At 38.9% G+C, this 17,061-nt stretch overlaps 2 protein-coding genes across 2 annotated transcripts; both read left to right on the forward strand.

The window, feature by feature from the left end:
* The first annotated feature begins 1,217 nt into the window (after positions 1–1,217).
* Positions 1,218–11,905, forward strand: LOC110159599 (transient receptor potential cation channel subfamily M member 4-like). The gene is made up of 28 exons (XM_020924172.2): positions 1,218–1,513; positions 3,053–3,114; positions 3,215–3,392; positions 3,692–3,872; positions 5,312–5,481; positions 5,600–5,777; positions 6,144–6,208; positions 6,278–6,511; positions 6,965–7,067; positions 7,145–7,266; positions 7,354–7,650; positions 7,716–7,817; positions 7,944–8,072; positions 8,180–8,309; positions 8,385–8,530; positions 8,616–8,728; positions 8,799–8,915; positions 9,035–9,087; positions 9,166–9,404; positions 9,528–9,643; positions 9,787–9,919; positions 9,995–10,169; positions 10,273–10,441; positions 10,516–10,697; positions 10,798–10,930; positions 11,006–11,078; positions 11,470–11,563; positions 11,670–11,905. The coding sequence occupies exons 1-28, from the start codon at positions 1,451–1,453 to the stop codon at positions 11,699–11,701; spliced, it is 3,789 nt and encodes a 1,262-aa protein (XP_020779831.2). The 5' UTR covers positions 1,218–1,450; the 3' UTR covers positions 11,702–11,905.
* Positions 11,906–12,854: 949 nt separating this feature from the next.
* LOC110159799 (uncharacterized) lies at positions 12,855–16,500 on the forward strand. Its single transcript, XM_055150240.1, has 6 exons — positions 12,855–13,927; positions 15,117–15,205; positions 15,284–15,355; positions 15,428–15,482; positions 15,552–15,588; positions 16,050–16,500. The coding sequence occupies exons 1-6, from the start codon at positions 12,985–12,987 to the stop codon at positions 16,069–16,071; spliced, it is 1,218 nt and encodes a 405-aa protein (XP_055006215.1). The 5' UTR covers positions 12,855–12,984; the 3' UTR covers positions 16,072–16,500.
* Positions 16,501–17,061: the final 561 nt, after the last annotated feature.

Consider the following 17,061-nt stretch of genomic DNA (forward strand, 5'->3'; position numbering starts at 1 on the left):
AATAAATTATGAATTATAAAATTTTATGCAGCGGAAATGTGTTTTTTTTTTTTTTTTTTATCGTATGCAGTCAAAGCAAGCTGAGTACTAGGTATTATATTATATTCAAATGATGAAACATTTGGACAGTTGCTATAGCAATTAAAGCGCCCAGATCGAGCTAGTTCCTGATCTATGGTAGTGTTTCCTCATCACAAACATACCTGGAGTTGTGTTTCATTACATTCACACGTTTAACACACAAACCTTGCACATAATTAGGTTAAGTTCTTCTCTCGAACAGAAAATTCTCTGTTCCCCCCTGTGATGTCATGTGGTAATACAGGAGTTGCTCCACAATGTTTTTAAAACTCCATCCATCTTCACTAGAATCATTTGGATAATTTCTGCTCTAGAATTGCTGAACTCTACGGGATAAAGGGTAAAAGTTAGCTGTTAACAGAGCATTTTGAGCTTTGAAAAGTGTAAACAGACTAAAGGATTACTCAAACATGTGTGAATGAATGAATGTTTTTGGTGAGGTAACAACATGGATACAAGAGTCAATTTTGTGTAATATAGGACCTTTACAGTTCATTATCTTTTGAATGGTGAAAAGTTCTCAACTGAATAATTACATTTAGTCTAATTAAAGGCTACATTCATTTTGCATTCAACTTTCCGAATGGTGTTATGCAGCCAGTAATCCAACAGGGAGATATTTTAAGATCCATAAAGATAGCAAGAGGCTTTGTGAGCTATTGGTACTTTGAAGTTGATCAACATTCCCTTGGAGTGTAAAGCTAACTGAAAGCACTGCTCTGTTACAAGCTCTGTTACTCAAATTAGACTTTAATCTGAGTTTTATTTCAACACAATCTGACCAGAAACAGTTAACATGGTTGGAATTACAACAGGTTGTGCTGACAAACACCTAAACAGAACACTTGTACTGATCACAGACTTTTAAAAATGTGTTGTTTAAATCCATTTTGTATTTTTATTGCATTTTCAGATTATATTAAAACTTATATGTCAGTGTTTACTAATGTGTGTATTGTGTCACCACGGTAACTCCTAAACTTTCCGCCCATAGATACTGCAAAGTATGAAAAGGTTGCAGATCCATTTCTCTTATTTCTAAGAACTGTCCGAGTGCTTCAGTGAATTGGCCAAACCTGATAACCAAATAAAAGACAGCTTGTGGCACGCTGACAGTGTAATTGAAAGCCACTCCTATTTGTGCTTGTAGCCTCTATGGAGAACTGTGACTTGCACAAACCACACCTTCACCTGTGGCTAGCCTGCTTTGCACCGCCTAAGTTGGTGTCTTCCACAGTCCGATGCGGCCGTGACCCCGCGCAGATGAGCGTCTAGCCAGGTCCAGCCTCTGTGGCGGTGGAAATGATCGCAAACAAAACTTGAGGACAACTCATTTTCCTGTCTGTTCCTGAGCCAAAAAGGGACAGCCATGCGAGACGCGGCAGAAGGAGGAGGTAGTAGCGGGAACCAAACTAAATCAGAGAAGGATCAGGTGGGTCTGGTTTGCATTTTATACCAGTGTCACGAGGCTCGCAGCTGTCCGCACATTTCTGTAGTTTGTTGAGAGGCAGACCGTCGGGGTATTTCTGCTCTCGAGTTGGAATCCAGATGTTTATGCCTCAAGTCACGAACGTAAAACACGAAGAACCGATCAGAGAGCTTACCATTTCTTGACGATTTTACGTTCGGTACAGAAAATAACCTCAAAACACGTCGCCCATTTCTTGTTTTGTTAGGGAAATGTTTTGCTTATCGTGGTTTCAATTGCCGGAAGTTAGCTTTTTGCGGAAAATGCGTGCTATAACATAATCTACTGTAGCTCACGTTATCCTTTTATGTGTAGCTGCTACTCCAAAAGTAACACATTTATGAACTTCTTCCTTAAGTAGCAAAAAGTGATGTTGATATGTCAAAGTAAAATGCGCACGATGGAAAGTGGAGGAATGCAGCCACAGATAGACTCCGCATCACCTCAGTCAGTCTGTGAGTGACCAGCGCGCTGACGAGTCAATAAAGAGACTGATGGTTTCACAGCACTGCAGCAGGAGGCTTCTTTTAAGGTCCTACATTACGTAGAATTAATTCTTGTCAGGTTTAAGCCATGTTCCGAAAAACATACCCAAAGTTGTGTTTTGTTTCATTCTCACAAACACTCTGTTCCACCTTGTGATGTGGTAGTTTTCAAGTTAATAGCTACCTTTTACCTTTTGTTCACTAGTTAAGGGTTTATTGATATTCCAGGGCTTAAATGATCCAGATGTTTCTAGTAAGCATATGTGGAGTTTAAAAACACAATGGAGCACCTCCTGTATTACCACATGACATCACAGTTGAACAGTGAACAGAGTGTTTTTAGTTTGGGAGAACAACTCAGCCTAAATTTGCAGGGTTTGTGTGGGAATGAAACAAAACACTACTCCAGGTATGTTTTTGTGATGAGAAAACAACATTAAAACATAGATCAGAAAATAGCGAAATATGGGCTCTTTTAAGACGGCAAGATTTTTTTGCATCCTCTATTGCACTTCCCCCACTGTTGTAGAGTCCACGTGTATCAAATATCCTGTTGAGCACTGCACATTATTGTTTCAGGTCTTAATTATCATAGGTTAATAATAGATAGAGAGGTTGACAACATTTAGACTTGGGTGGGTGTTTTGTGCCAAGAATTCACTGAAAACAAAATCAAATAATATTCAGGCTAATATACTGGTTGTAATGTAGGCCAGTCAAATTTAGCTAAACTGACTGAACTGTAAAATGGGTTATTACATTGTTGTTAAAGGGTTGTACAATGAATTGAGAAGTCATAGCACAGTGCAGCTGACTGGACACAACTAGTACACAGCTGTTGGAGCTGAGTCTACAGGCCCCTGCAAGAAGTCACAACCAGGTGTTTAGGGAGCACATATCTCACCATCATATCAACAGGTTGCTCTCAAAGTCAGGGTCAGTGTTTCTTGTTCAAACAGCCTGAACTAGAGTTTGAGATGGCAACAGCATAGTGTAATTGTAATGTGTTTGTTTGCAGAGCTGGATCCCTAAAATCTTCAAAAAAAGAGTTTGCTCCACTTTTGTTGAGGATTCCTTCAGGTGATGGTCTTTACAATGTTTGAAAGAACAAAAGCACATACATTTTAGTGGTAGGCCCTGTATGTCATTCCCAAAGGTGACCTGTTCTCTTTGCTCTCAGTAATGGTAACTTGTGCCAGTGTGGAGGTCGGAGAGATGACCACGCATCTGTGGCTCTGGGAGACTTCTTCAGCACTGCCATTGTCAACCACTGGGACAGCGCCCAGCACTCGTCTGAATACCCCACAGACGCCTTTGGAGAACTGCAGTTTGCTGGAGCCAGTAAGAGGCAGAGCTATGTAGGTGCCATTTCATTTCCACTTCATTTATGTTAGTCCATTCTCTTTACTTTGAAACAATCGCACAATTTTTTTTTTACAATTTTTTTTTTTAAGAATACACATTTTTCTTGTGTCAATATCTCTATTCAGCTGCAGGTGTGGGCTGTAGAATGTGTTGATGTGATTTAAGACACACACTTGATTTAGTTTTAGTTTCTAAGAAAATGTGATGACTTCAGTAAATATTGATTTGAGCCTTGAATCCCTTTGTAATGCTGTCTCTTTATGCTCTGTGGTCTGCTTATATGGGTGAATAGTTCTTGCGGTTGTCATGGGATACGCCCCCCTCTATGGTTTACACACTCATGACTGTCAACTGGAAACTTCCTGCTCCAAACCTGGTGGTGTCCGTGGTGGGAGGAGAGGGCCGGGCCAAGGTGAAAACCTGGGTCCGTGAGGTCATCAGACAGGGGCTGGTGAAGGCATCACAAAGCACAGGTACAACACACAGAGCAAAGGTTTTGGTCACCATTTACAATAAACATGATGAAATGCCATTTATATAACTTTTTATTACAATTTGTGATGTGAATTTTTTCAATGCATTTTTACATTTTGTTGATTACTAAACCTACAACTGGAAAAAATACATGTAATACATAAACTGTGAACATTTGACCGTATGACTCCCAGAGGAGGTCAGGTTCTAATTTGGTACAACAATAGTCATTTCCTCCCGCTTCCGTGGCGAGTACAGGTGGCACAGTGCAATAGTCAGAGGAGGTCAATCCCAGTAGCTCTTCTCTTTAGGACCCAGGTAAACATACAAACCATCACATAAGGTCATAACACAATGACATGGTTCAGTATTAGAAAGGAATCTTTTTTATTCCCCTGCAGGTTTTGTGTAGGTGTGCAAGTGTCACATTCTAGTTTTGAAATCTTTATACTCAAACAACTCATGGGGAGCTTTGCTTTTGGGGGACAAATAATCAGGTTTCCATACGGTAAATGGTTCAACTTGGTTTAATGTTAATTGAAGTTGAGTGAATTAATGTTTTATTTTCTTTGTTCACATAGAAAACAATATATTTTCTTTTTCTATAAAAAATGATTGGTCTGAAACAACTGTTTATGTAAGCCCTTTCTGAACATCACATGACAAGTCAACAATTCAGACAAACATAGCAATATCCACTGAATTTGTTTATTTTTATTTATTAAATATGGGATAGTGCACAGTAATCAACATGTGTTAGTATAACATGTAAATGTGCCAGAGTTAGTCATGCAGTCTCCTTTTCATGCATAGTCCCATTAGTAAGTCTATGGGAAGACAAAAAAACAGGACATAGGTACAAAACATTCAGTCCATCACACATGGCATGAAGACATTAAAGATCAGTGAATATAAACTGTAGTAGTTAATAAAATTAGAACATAAAAAGCACACACAACACACACAAAAATCACAATCACACAACAAGACAGAGACATTTGTAATGTGATGCTAAAACACATACAGATTAGTCTGTGTTATGTCTGCAAGTCACTGTTTCACAGATCTACTAAAGCTATGGGCAGGTTCTTTAGTTCTGTGGGGACCAGATTCCATGAGTGTGTGGCACACACAGTTTCCTAGACCCAGAACTCTTGTCTCATATAAGTTATATGCATTAACTAATTCATGTTTTAAAGTGTTTTTATTTTATTTTATTTAAACTTTTAATTGATCATTGACATAGTTCCTTTTATAATTCATTTTATTCACAAATCTAAGGGTTTATGTTAAGCAGTCATTATGGTTAAAGTTAGGACCCCTCTCTCTGGAAATGAATGCAAGTCCATGTAATGTCCCAGAAAAGCATGGACATCTAACAGTGGTGTGTTTTTTGTTCCTGCTTTGTTCCCTTTGTACTTGACCCTTCGACTTCCAGGAGCGTGGATAATGACCGCAGGGTTGCGTGAGGGCATCGGCCGGTGTGTTGGTGAAGCTGTCAGAGATCATGCCACAGCAGCCTCTTCTGTCACCACCAACAAAGTGGTGGCCTTGGGCATCGCTCCGTGGGGACTTGTGCACAACCGGGATCAGCTTGTTAATCCTCAGGTTGAATAGTTTTCACATTTCTCATTACGCTTATAAACACACACAATGCATTTATACGAAAAACAAGTCAAACAAATGTCTTGACAATTTGACAATCAATGTGTGACTATTCCCTCAGGGTAGCTTTCCTGCAAAGTACCATGTCCAGAATTCAATGCGAGGGTCTTGTTGTCTGGACAACAACTACCAGGCCTTCCTGCTGGTGGATGATGGGAGCGTAGGGCGACCTGGAGGGGAAACAGGCTTCAGGGCAAAACTGGAAGACTACATCTCTCATCAGCGCACAGGAATCTGGGGTGGGTGTCACGACATGTAATTTGCACAACTAAAAATAATGTCAGAGTAATAATAACCTACTGTGGCAAGAGACAAACTGTACCTTTTTAGGGTAAAGATTTCTCTTATTATAAACTATATACTCAACAACAGAGCTATTTTTCTGAAAACAAAAGGTAAGATACTGTCTAACATTGCTCCAGATCGGCCCTCTGGTGGTGGGTTCTTTAGGAATTTGCTGCCGGATAGTGCATGCCCCTACATGAAACATAGACATGGCTCCAACACGTAAAAGCAAGCTGTATTTGCAGAATAGTTACATATTTAATGCAAAATAATGTTTTCCATACATATGTGTGAATCTTTTTTGTATTTATTTTTTGTAGGTAGCGGGAGCATTGACATTCCTGTACTGTGTATGCTGGTGTCAGGAGAAGCTAACATGCTAGAGGTATATGCCGTCTCATTACTCCTGAATTGGTCCAATATTCAGACATAATGAGAAGTTTATGCTTGACAGAGAGTGGACCAGTCTCTGAAAAACGCCATGCCCTGGTTGGTGTTGGCAGGCTCTGGGGGTGTGGCAGACTTCTTGAGTGATGTCTTGGAGAACCTGTCCTCTGCTCCTGTGACACAGTCGTCTGGGGAGGGCGACAGTGAGGCAGGCCCCAGTGTGGATCTGAAGGAGCGGCTGGCCGAGAGAGTAAAGAAGTACTTCCCCTCTGAGCCAGACACAGAAAAACTGGTTGAGCAGGTACAGGCTTTTAAAATGTCTACTCAACTCAGTTCAGTACAGAAGCTCGCCAGTGCCAAAATCTGTCCTGATATAATGTTACATTGCAGTTATACTAAGCAAGGAAATGATTTTAAATTATTTTATACATGTAAATGAGATTGAACTGTACCCTTTTCCTTAGTAAAATAAGTTGTTGGTTATTTAGATCTGAGTTCTGAGAATTTATACTTATTTACTACTATACTTTTATATTTAAAATGTACTTAATGTATAGCTATCTATTTATTTAACTGTGTTCTTCATAATGACTGCTACAGTATTGCTTTTGTTATTCTATGTAGCAGTCTTTAATATATTGAGTTGGTTGATTCTGCTTCCCTCTCATGGCTAAAATTTCAGTATTACAATTGTGTTTGTTTGATCTAAGGATTTATCTAATCAAGGATAATTACATTTTAACCTGACACACAGGCATTGAACATCTACAATAACAGAGGATTTATTACAATTTACCATGGAGAGCAAGAAGGCCCAAATGATTTTGACACTGTACTGCTTAAATCTTTAGTTGGTGGTGAGTTTTACTTTATTTCTTGTCATATCAGATTTAGTCCTATATAAAGTTTTCATATATGTGGTGTATGTTTTCAGCAAGTAAACAGCGAGAGTCCATTGATGACAATCCTTATAATGAAGAGTTGAAGTTAGCGGTCACATGGAACAGGGTAGATATTGCCAAGAGCGAACTGTTCAATGGAGACATTCAGTGGAAGGTGTGTCACATCTCCTGTGTAGTCTGTGTTACTAATATTCAGAAAATTATTTTGTCAACAGATATTTTGTTTCATTTATTTGTGTAGTATGATGACTTGGAAGAATCCATGACAGATGCCCTTATCAATGATAAGCCCAAGTTCGTCCGCCTTTTCACAGAGAATGGTTTCAGCATCCTGGAATATCTAACGTATGGACGACTGGAAACCTTGTACCGTTCAGTGGCTGAGGGCACTGTTCTTTACCATTTACTACAGCGCCGCCTACAGGAGCGCCATGGAACTACAGTTAACGGTCCCTTAACAAACGCGCCTATCTCCCCCACCCAATTCACTGCGGAGAAGCCCCCCACTAGTCCCGAATTGGATATTACACTCTTTGAGGTAAACCTGATGTGTAATACAAGTGAGGCACAGCAGAAACATGTTTTCTAAACTATGTTGTTAAGGTATCGGGAGTATTGGAGCTCCTGATGGGAGATGTATGCCAACCATTTTACCTTGAAGCTGTGGGTGTAGAACGATGGGTATCAAGACGACGTGCGATAAAGGTAAATTTCTTCTTTAAAATTGTGATCCTTTCATCCAACGGCTAAAACATATTATGGATATAGGCTATTAATATTTGTTTGTCATTACAATATGAATGTACTATTTTCCTCTTTCCTTCTCTGCAGAGTGTCAGTAAGATCCTGCGTGGAGAGTGCCTGTACCGTGAAAAGCGCTGCTTGTTTCCCTGGGCTTCCCTGTTTGTCTGGGCCGTGCTGCAGAATCGTGATGAGATGGCCACTCTGTTTTGGGAGCTGGTAGATCTCATTATTTGCTCAAAAAATAATCTACCCACTAACTGCACTTCTGTAGCATTTTTGTTATTTACTGTATTTACTTTATATTTTTTATGTGCAACTTCCAGGCAGGGGAGTCTGTACTCAGTGCTCTGAGTGGCTGTAAGATTTTGAGAGAGCTGTCTAAACTGGAAACTGAAACTGAAACCAAACTCTCAATGAAAGAGCTCACCCAAAAGTTTGAATACCTTGCACATGGTAAAGTTGAACCAGGCAATGTTTTATTTTTTATGTGGTTTTAAAACCCTAAAATCCTCTATTTTTTTCCCTAAGATATTTTCAGCTCTTGCTATCGGAGCGATGAGAGTCGCTCTTTTACTCTGCTCATTAGAAAATCTTCAGTTTGGGGTGGGACAACATGTCTTCAGATGGGCATGAGTGCTGATGCACGGCTTTTCTTCAGCCATGATGGCGTGCAGGTGAAAGCTGCATACTGTAGCTTTTTGTATTTAAAGGCAGTGTTCATTGTCTCGTATTGTTTTGTAACCCTGTTTCCACTCCCAGTCGCTGCTGTCCCAGATTTGGTGGGGGGACATGAGGAGAGACACAGAGGTGTGGAAGCTGCTGCTCACCTTCTTCTGCCCTGTGCTGTGCTACACCAACTTGATCTCATTCAGGTCAGTGTCACAGTGCTAAAGGAAATGGCTTAATTAATAAATATATTAAATAATTTCATATTGTAACCAGAAAACAAGATGAGCAACACCGAGAGAGTGATAAAAAGCCACAAGAGGATTGTCCCCTTCGAGATAATGAAAGCCTTTATGGTGCTACAGTCTTCTCTTTCTCAGACATCAAACACATGTAAGTATTACCTCTCCTGGGAAGACGAATGTTTGAATCACTCTAGGCTGGTCATTTTTGTTGCAACACTCAAGAGGAACCTGAAAGGAAGAAAATGAGTCATATGTTATTTTTTTTAGTGAGGCTGATGACCAAGACCCAAACTCTCAACAGTGGAACAGTGCTATTAAAGGTATGACTCAACATTAATGGACATATCTAATCAAATTCTACTGGAAAGAAAACACTGTTGTATGTAACATTTTTTTAGGGACACCTCAGTATTACATACCCCCTAAGCGGCCCTTCATAGTGTCACGGTGGCGTCAGTTCTGGTTTGCACCTGTCACCGCTTTTTTGGGCAATGTGTTAATGTACTTCCTTTTCCTGCTGCTCTATGCCTATGTTTTGCTGGTGGATTTTAAGTCCCCGCCGCCTCATGGTCCTGCCAAGACAGAGTACCTTCTGTACTTCTGGGTGTTCACTATTGTGTGTGAGGAGATCAGAGAGGTGAGAAAGTAAAGTATTTTTGATGCATTTTAGTCAAACAAAAAAAAAACTTGATTGTATCTTTTATCTTTTATTGTATCTTTTAGTATCTATTATTTAAACAAGTATTTTTTTCCCCTTTAGACTTTCTTTCAGGGTGCTGTATCATTGAGGCAAAGACTAAGAGTGTATATTCAGGATGTATGGAACAAATGTGACCTCACTGCAATTGCACTGTTCATCATTGGGCTCATTTGCAGGTATAAAACTATTACTATTACCATTATTACACATGTAATTGACATCTATTTTTACATTATGAGATTGTAGTATGTTATTAGTGTGGGTCACATTTGGCCACTAGAGGGAGACATTACACGTTATTCCTGTATATGTGTTCTAGGATGTTTCCCCTGTCTTATGGATTTGGCCGCGATGTCCTGTGCATTGACTACATGGTGTTCACCCTACGTCTCATTCATATTTTTGCCATTCACAAACAACTTGGACCAAAAATCATTATTGTTGGAAAGATGGTATATCCTTACACATCGCATTGAAGTCTGTATTCTAGGAGACAGGTTTGTAAATCTGTTTCTTTCCCCTCATAGATGAAGGACATCTTCTTCTTCCTCTTCTTCCTTGGTATTTGGCTTATGGCGTATGGTGTAGCCAATCAGGCTCTGATTTATGCCTATGACCCTCGCTGGGACCGCATCTTTCGCAGAGTTTTCTACAGGCCCTATTTGCACATTTTTGGACAGATTCCAGTAGAAGAGATGGATGGTAAGTTTCTGCAGTTCTGGTTTTGTAGCATTTTTTTTTTCATTCTGAAGATGACACAACTCAATACAATGCTTTAATGTTATATTTTATGTTTTTCTGTCAGTCTTCGCCAAGGAATGGGACATGCCTTGCACAGATAACATCACCTTGATTCAGGAAGGGGCAGAACCCTGTCGGCTCGAACACAGTAACTGGCTTGTGGTCATTTTATTGGTCATTTATCTTTTGGTCACAAACATCCTGCTCATAAATTTGCTCATTGCCATGTTCAGGTAAAAATAACTTTGAATTACAATGAATTATAATCCCTCTTCAACGTTGTAGTGACTTGAGTTTGTCCATGTAGCTACACCTTCTCTGAGGTGCAAGCCAACAGCGACATCTATTGGAAGTTTCAGCGTTACAACCTGATCGTAGAGTACCATTCCAGACCCTCTCTGGCCCCACCTTTCATCATCCTCTCCCACATTAATCTTTTTATCAGAAGAAAAATCCGCAAAGTGCCCTCTGTCAAGGTTTATCACTTTGGTAAGATTGTATTAAGTAAATAATGTGGTTATGCTTCATGATGCTATGGATATATCTTTGCACACAAAGCAATATAGTAATTTGTGCTTTATTGGCAAAGTCTTGGAATTAAGAGGAAAAGCAGCTAATCGATTAATGACATGGGAAACCATACAGAAGGAAGACTTCCTCACAACACAGAACAAGATTCAGAAAAACAGTGACTCTGAGCGTCTCAAAAGGATGTCAGCCAAGTATGTATATCTGACAGGTGGATTTAAAAACAATGATGCAATACACAATGATTTTTTTAAATTATTTTTTTATAGAGTGGATAATGTGATGAAACATTTGACTGAAACAAGGGACATTGATATGAGGCTCAGGACTTTGGAGAATGAGGTGGGATTTTTTTAAATCTACAGAGTAGTATCTATTTTTATTACACATATTACAAAAGTAGTTGCCTATTTTAAGTTATATGTGTCCCACTGACATGTTCTTACTTTGCATGGAATGTTTCACAGTATGCTGTTAAAATTATTAATCTCCATGGAAACTAGCAAATCTATGGAGAGATGGGCCTGCTCACAGTAATAATGAATGTTCTTTAAGATATTGTTAGCAATCAAAACACAGGTAATTGAAGAAATGCAAGATGAGTAATGTGTTTAATGCCATACTGTGGAACATTTCAGGCAAAGCAATACCATTTCCTTGCATTCAAGTGGGCAGTGGACCCGTTAAAATGTACCTAGTGCACCTTTAAATGTAATTTTGCTCTTTCTTGTAGATGGAGTACTGTTCTAATGCGTTAAGCTGGATTGTTGACACATTGGTGCAAAGTGGCACTTTCAAACCAGCTCGGGCCCCTCCTGTCTCAAGAGGTATTTATGTTTAACATATATACATGTCACAAATCCAGTTTAACTACACTTCTATGTGCTTTAGTCTCTGTTACGTTGACCTGGTTTGATATGCTCCTTATCACAGATTCACCTGATTTGTCAACTCAGTCTACATAATGAGTCTGCAGTGGCCATTGGATTATGGAATTGACTTCAAGCATTAACTAAAACATAACATTTTTAAATGTGTAATTATTTTGCCCTATGCAAAATTTGGTTTGGAAATGTCTTTATCCCCTTGAGGAGTTAAAAGCATCTTAAAATAATAATTTTTTAAAATGTTTTTATTTTTTATGAAAATAAAAGTAATATTGTTTGTTATTGAGTATTAATTAATATTAATAGCAGCTTGTTAAATGTGTAAAAAGGTTAGTTGTACATGATGCATTTTCATATTTACCTATTAACACACTTTCACAGATATGTGCCTTTACTGCACCATGCACTTTAAAGAAAGAATACCCCTGGACTGACTTGGCGATGTCTGGAGCAGTGGCATGTGCATAGTACTTTAGAGTAACACTATTGAAGGTCACAGAGTACAGCATTCAAAGGGACTTTACTGTAAATAGCTCATGTGCCACCTGTCTGCTGCTCTAATGGCCCGCACTGTGCACAAGTGTCATCACTTTCAGCTTTCTGAGCGTTGTCCGGGCGTCTGGACTGGACACGCACCAACCTGCATGGTTCTTGTTTTTGTAAATTTTAAATGATGAAATCCTCAGCCATGCACAGCACACCTTTAATACCCATGATTCAATTTGATAATGCAGAGTCAAAAGTACACAGTGTTAAATATGTCTGTGGCATATCTGTATGGGCACATGTCACACGTGTGCCGCCTTCTCCATTTCCTCCTTACATCTATGGCATGCATCATTCTGCCATATGACCTTGATTAATGAAAGGATTTTTTAAGTGAATGAACAAAGACCAAATCATGATTCCAGGTGTTCGTGACACTGACTGAATGAGAATGTATAGTCTTTGGCATTACTGAACAGTTGCTTTTGCCATTACACGAATCAGCACTTTAGACCTTTTCAATGTAGTTTGATGAAGTATAGTGTGTGAAAGTGAGCTGATCTTCTCTCATGTTCACATGTTCTTTGACCCCTGAGTCCCCTCCCATGTCCCCCTTCCTTCTCCGCTTCCCCTCCCCCCTTCCATGTCTCCACACTCTCTCCTGTAATACACTGGGTTAAGGGCATGTGTGGCTCTCTGTTCTGGCCATGTGCCTCTGTCACTCACTCACATACAAATGCACAAGCACACAGCACACTTCAGTTTGTTTCCACTACTCAGGGGAGCAGGCGGTCTTCTTTTAAACTACATTGATTTCTTTTATACCAAACGATAACTAATAATATATGAATTGGTGAAGTGATTGGACTTTTAATATGGCTAATAAGAACTTCTGGCTTGTCTGTCTTTTGTTTGCGCTCCTGTGCCCATTTCAGGCCCGCACAGTGAGCGCACAAGAAGTGGAAGATGTTGAAAGCAAAGAGGATGTTGTAGCAGAATTTGGCGAAGCAACTGAGGAAGAGGGAGAAGTACAAGAAACTGGTACAGAAGAAGAGGCCGGTGAAGAGGCAGAGGAGGTGGATGAAGAAGAAGCAGAGGATGATGATAATACTGAGGAATCTGTAGAGGAAGGCACAGAGGAAGAAGAGGAGGTTGAGAAAGAAGAGAAGGGCACTGAAACAAAGGAGGAAGAAGCAGCAGAAGATGCGGAAGAGAAAGAAGCAGTCAAAGAAGAAGAACCAGAGGATGCAGAGGATGATGAGGAGGAGGGCGAAGCTGCTGATGAAGGAGAAGATCAAACTACTGTAGAAGAGGATATAGTTGAGGATGGAGAAAATGAGGAAGAAGAAGGGGATGAAGAGGACACTGAAGATGAAGGTGAAGAAGAAGCAAAAGAGGAGGAGGAGGAAGAGGAGGAAGAAGCAGTGGAGGAAGAGGAGGAGGAAGAAGCAGTAGAGGAAGAGGAGGAAGAGGAGGAGGAAGAAGCAGTACAGGAAGAAGAGGAAGAGGAGGAGGAAGAAACAGTAGAGGAAGAAGAGGAAGAGGAGGAGGAAGAAATAGTAGAGGAAGAGGAGGAGGAAGAAGCAGAGGAGGAGGAGGAAGAAGCAGTGGAGGAAGAGGAGGAGGAAGCTGATGATGATGATGATGACGACATAGAAGATGAAGATGAGGAAGAAGCAGAAGAAGAGGATGAGACTGAAGAGGAAGAAGAGGATGATGAAGAGGATGAGGAGGATGTGGTTGAAACTGCAGATGAAACTGAAGAAGAGGAAGATGATGTCCCAGATGAAGAGGAGGAAGCTGAAGATGAAATTGAAGGTATGACTCGCAGGGTCTCTACATGTTGTTGAAATGTAGTCATTATTTTATTTTTCATTAATTACTTTTTATTTAGATTTAGTTTAGTTTTCATGAACATTGAATCTTTATTATGTTGACAGAAACTAAATAAAATAATTGACAGACAAAATTACCACTGTTGTAGGTTACAATTTAATTCAGGAAGTTTGCCTTTATATTGAAATCTTTATTAATATTATTGCTTCTGTTCTGTGAAGAAGCTTTTGTCACTTATGTAGGTCATTCTAGTGCCAGGCATAGCTGTCCTAAAATAGACTGGAGTTATCAGTGTGTATGCTGCCAAAATACTCAAACAAAAAACATTCATACAATGTACAAGCAGTAAAGGTACATTTGTACATCCTGTAACAATAATGTTTTGGTTTGATTTAGACTGAAGACTTTGGGGTGAGCTGTTTAAAGTGGTACAACAGTGAAATAAAAGACACACTGTCAGCCTTCACATGGATTAAATACAGTAAAACAAATATCACTTTCCAAAATATGTGTATAATATATATAATAATACCTTGCAATTAACTGAGTAGCCAAATTATACTCATATAAACTAATAGCTCCCTTAAAATAGCAATATTAAAACAAGTAAACAGACTAAATAAACTTGACTAAATAATGTCATTTAGTAACTGTAAGAGTAAAAAGTATTTGGAATGTGAAAATACTACAAGTTGTTTTAACTGAATACTAAATCTACCCCAGTCTGTTCCCTCAGTGGGGAGTGAATGAATAATGCACTGCAAAGCACTTTGGGTGTCTTGATAGGCATTATATAAATCCAATGTAATCTTGTTTATAAGTGATTTAATATTGTACTGTTTGTTTGTTTGTTAACACAGTTTTATTTTCACTTCAGAATATATTGCGTACATGGCAGCTTTCACTCATTTCACAGAGGAAGTGAATTCTGAGCATACCACAGAATCTCATGTTATAGAGTTAAGCTGACAGGTTTACAAAGACCAAAGCCAGTTCGACAGATCCCCCTGCTGTCAGATGCTAAGATAAAGCTTTAAACTGTTACATGTGGTAACTTAATCTGTTTTTGTCATAACAATTCAGAATCCTTTTGTAACTTTCAGCATTCAATCACAACAAACTCCGGTTCAAGCTTAGGTAAGGTGGTAATGTTCTGCCTTCTGTTATTTAGATGATTTTGAAGTTAAAGGAGAGGAAGCCACAGCAGGTGGACTTGACTTCCAATCAGGCTCAATATGTAACGTTTGCACAATTTGTGATGTAAGTAAAAACTCCCGTTTGTTCCTGTTATTTACAGTGAAAACAGCCTGACGTTTATTTGTTCTTTTTGTTATGTAGTACTGCGCAGCGAACTGTGGCCATTGCCCCTGTGAAGATGGGGATGAGTCAGAACCTTGTCAACAGTGTCAAGTAATGTCTAAAATATTTATCAAAAATACCTATCAAATACACTATCTGTAACAACTTCTAATGTGTTTACAGGAATGCACATCCTGCTATATCTGCCCCTTGTTTTGTGATACGATTTGCTCACCAGGTAACACCTATAAATATAAACAATTACAATTTTACGTAACTTGACCAATTATCTTTTGTTTCCTTTTAGGCGGCTTTGTAGATGAGATGTCAGGCTCCTTGTTTCAGTAAGAACTTTATCTGAACTCTTATCTTCAGTCGTAAAGGTGCACTGCATAACTATTCTGATGGAGAGTCCGCTACCTTCTTGTCTCCATGGAGATGTTATTAATTTGCCTGGAATGTTCCATGGTGTGACATTAAACATATCTTATCTGGCACTTCTTCTTTACGGGTGTTTCTATTGCTCAAAAATACAGTATTTATTTCTGTGAATAGAGACGACTCTCCACAGATCTGAACCATAATGTAGCTTAATGCTGCAACCTACTTGTCTAACTTGCAATATATAGGTTTAATCTATACTGTGGAACATTCTAGACAAAACTATAATATTTCCATGGAGACAAGCAGGTGGTAGACCCTCCACTAGAAATGTTATGCCATGCACCTTTAAATCTTAACTTTCTTTTTTTTCTTTTTTTTATTAAAGGGCATTATGTTAACTTGTATGTTTTTAAATTTGCAGGACTGTCGCTTCTTATTTTTGAACAATGTGGAATTAGAGAAGATCCCCTTGCAGTCTTCATTTCTGGAGAAAGCAAAACATCATTATAGGAATCTTTAAATTGAATTTGAATAGGATGTTTTTGTTTATGAATGAATTGTACAGTATTTGCTGAAAAACACGATTTCTTCTTTGTTTCTGTATTGCTTAATTGTGGGCATATTTTCTGCTTGGCTCTTCTGGAAGTTTACACCCCAAACACCAGGTCACCCGGTACCCTCTCCTCTTGATGTCCTTCTTTGTAAAACCTCTCATAAGTGACTTATTTTAAAACACATTATATCAACTAAGGCTGTATAACAGTTCTCTTTGTGTATTAAGTGGTGTACAGTGGCTTTACTTTGATCTCATATAAAAAGACCCTTTGGAATTTTAGGTTTTTTTTTTTCTTAATAAACTTTGCTTTTTCTTATATATTTAAACAGTTTTTTCTTAATACAATTTGAATTTGGATAATCTGGGAAATTTTTTGAAATGTTGACTTTAGCGTAATGTAATTAACTTTGCAGGTATTTTTTGTTGGTAAGTTGCTCTGTAATTATAAGATACACACGAGCAGTGTCCTCTGACTTCAGAGCACACCCTGTTTTGGAAACTAGGTGCTGATACAGGTTGGTAATGATGTGTGTATGTCAGGACACACTGACAGGCAGAACAAGTTGAGGATGTAGTGTATACTAATAATTAAACAACACATAGAGAGTTACTCAAGTGTCTATGTTTATTACAAACTTTACTTTGAATAGAAGCTCATAAAAATGTTTACTATCTCCTTCTCGTCTCACTGAAACCTGCTTATGTGGCACCCTGACATCTGAGACTATTCACATGTAGAGTAGTTTGTCACACAAACAGTTAAATACAGTGCAATGCAGAGTACAATGCACAGTACAATGCAGCGTACAATACACAGTACAATGCAGCGTACAATACACAGTACACTGCATGTCCGTTATATGTTTCAAAGGGTTTT

The sequence above is a fragment of the Boleophthalmus pectinirostris genome, unplaced genomic scaffold, assembly GCF_026225935.1.
Source record: "Boleophthalmus pectinirostris isolate CB_2022bp ecotype Guang Dong unplaced genomic scaffold, ASM2622593v1 HiC_scaffold_14, whole genome shotgun sequence".
Classification (NCBI taxonomy): Eukaryota; Metazoa; Chordata; class Actinopteri; order Gobiiformes; family Gobiidae; genus Boleophthalmus; species Boleophthalmus pectinirostris.

Bases quoted from the DNA above. Each gene is read 5' to 3' on its own strand.
- LOC110159599 (XM_020924172.2), top strand. From the start codon at position 1,451: ATGCGAGACGCGGCAGAAGGAGGAGGTAGTAGCGGGAACCAAACTAAA. The intron at 1,514-3,052 runs GTGGGTCTGGTT...GTTTGTTTGCAG, and splicing joins CTAAATCAGAGAAGGATCAG to AGCTGGATCCCTAAAATCTT. The intron at 10,442-10,515 runs GTAAAAATAACT...TTGTCCATGTAG, and splicing joins TTGCTCATTGCCATGTTCAG to CTACACCTTCTCTGAGGTGC.
- LOC110159799 (XM_055150240.1), top strand. From the start codon at position 12,985: ATGGCTAATAAGAACTTCTGGCTTGTCTGTCTTTTGTTTGCGCTCCTG. The intron at 15,356-15,427 runs GTAATGTCTAAA...ATGTGTTTACAG, and splicing joins AACCTTGTCAACAGTGTCAA to GAATGCACATCCTGCTATAT. The intron at 15,589-16,049 runs GTAAGAACTTTA...TTAAATTTGCAG, and splicing joins ATGTCAGGCTCCTTGTTTCA to GACTGTCGCTTCTTATTTTT.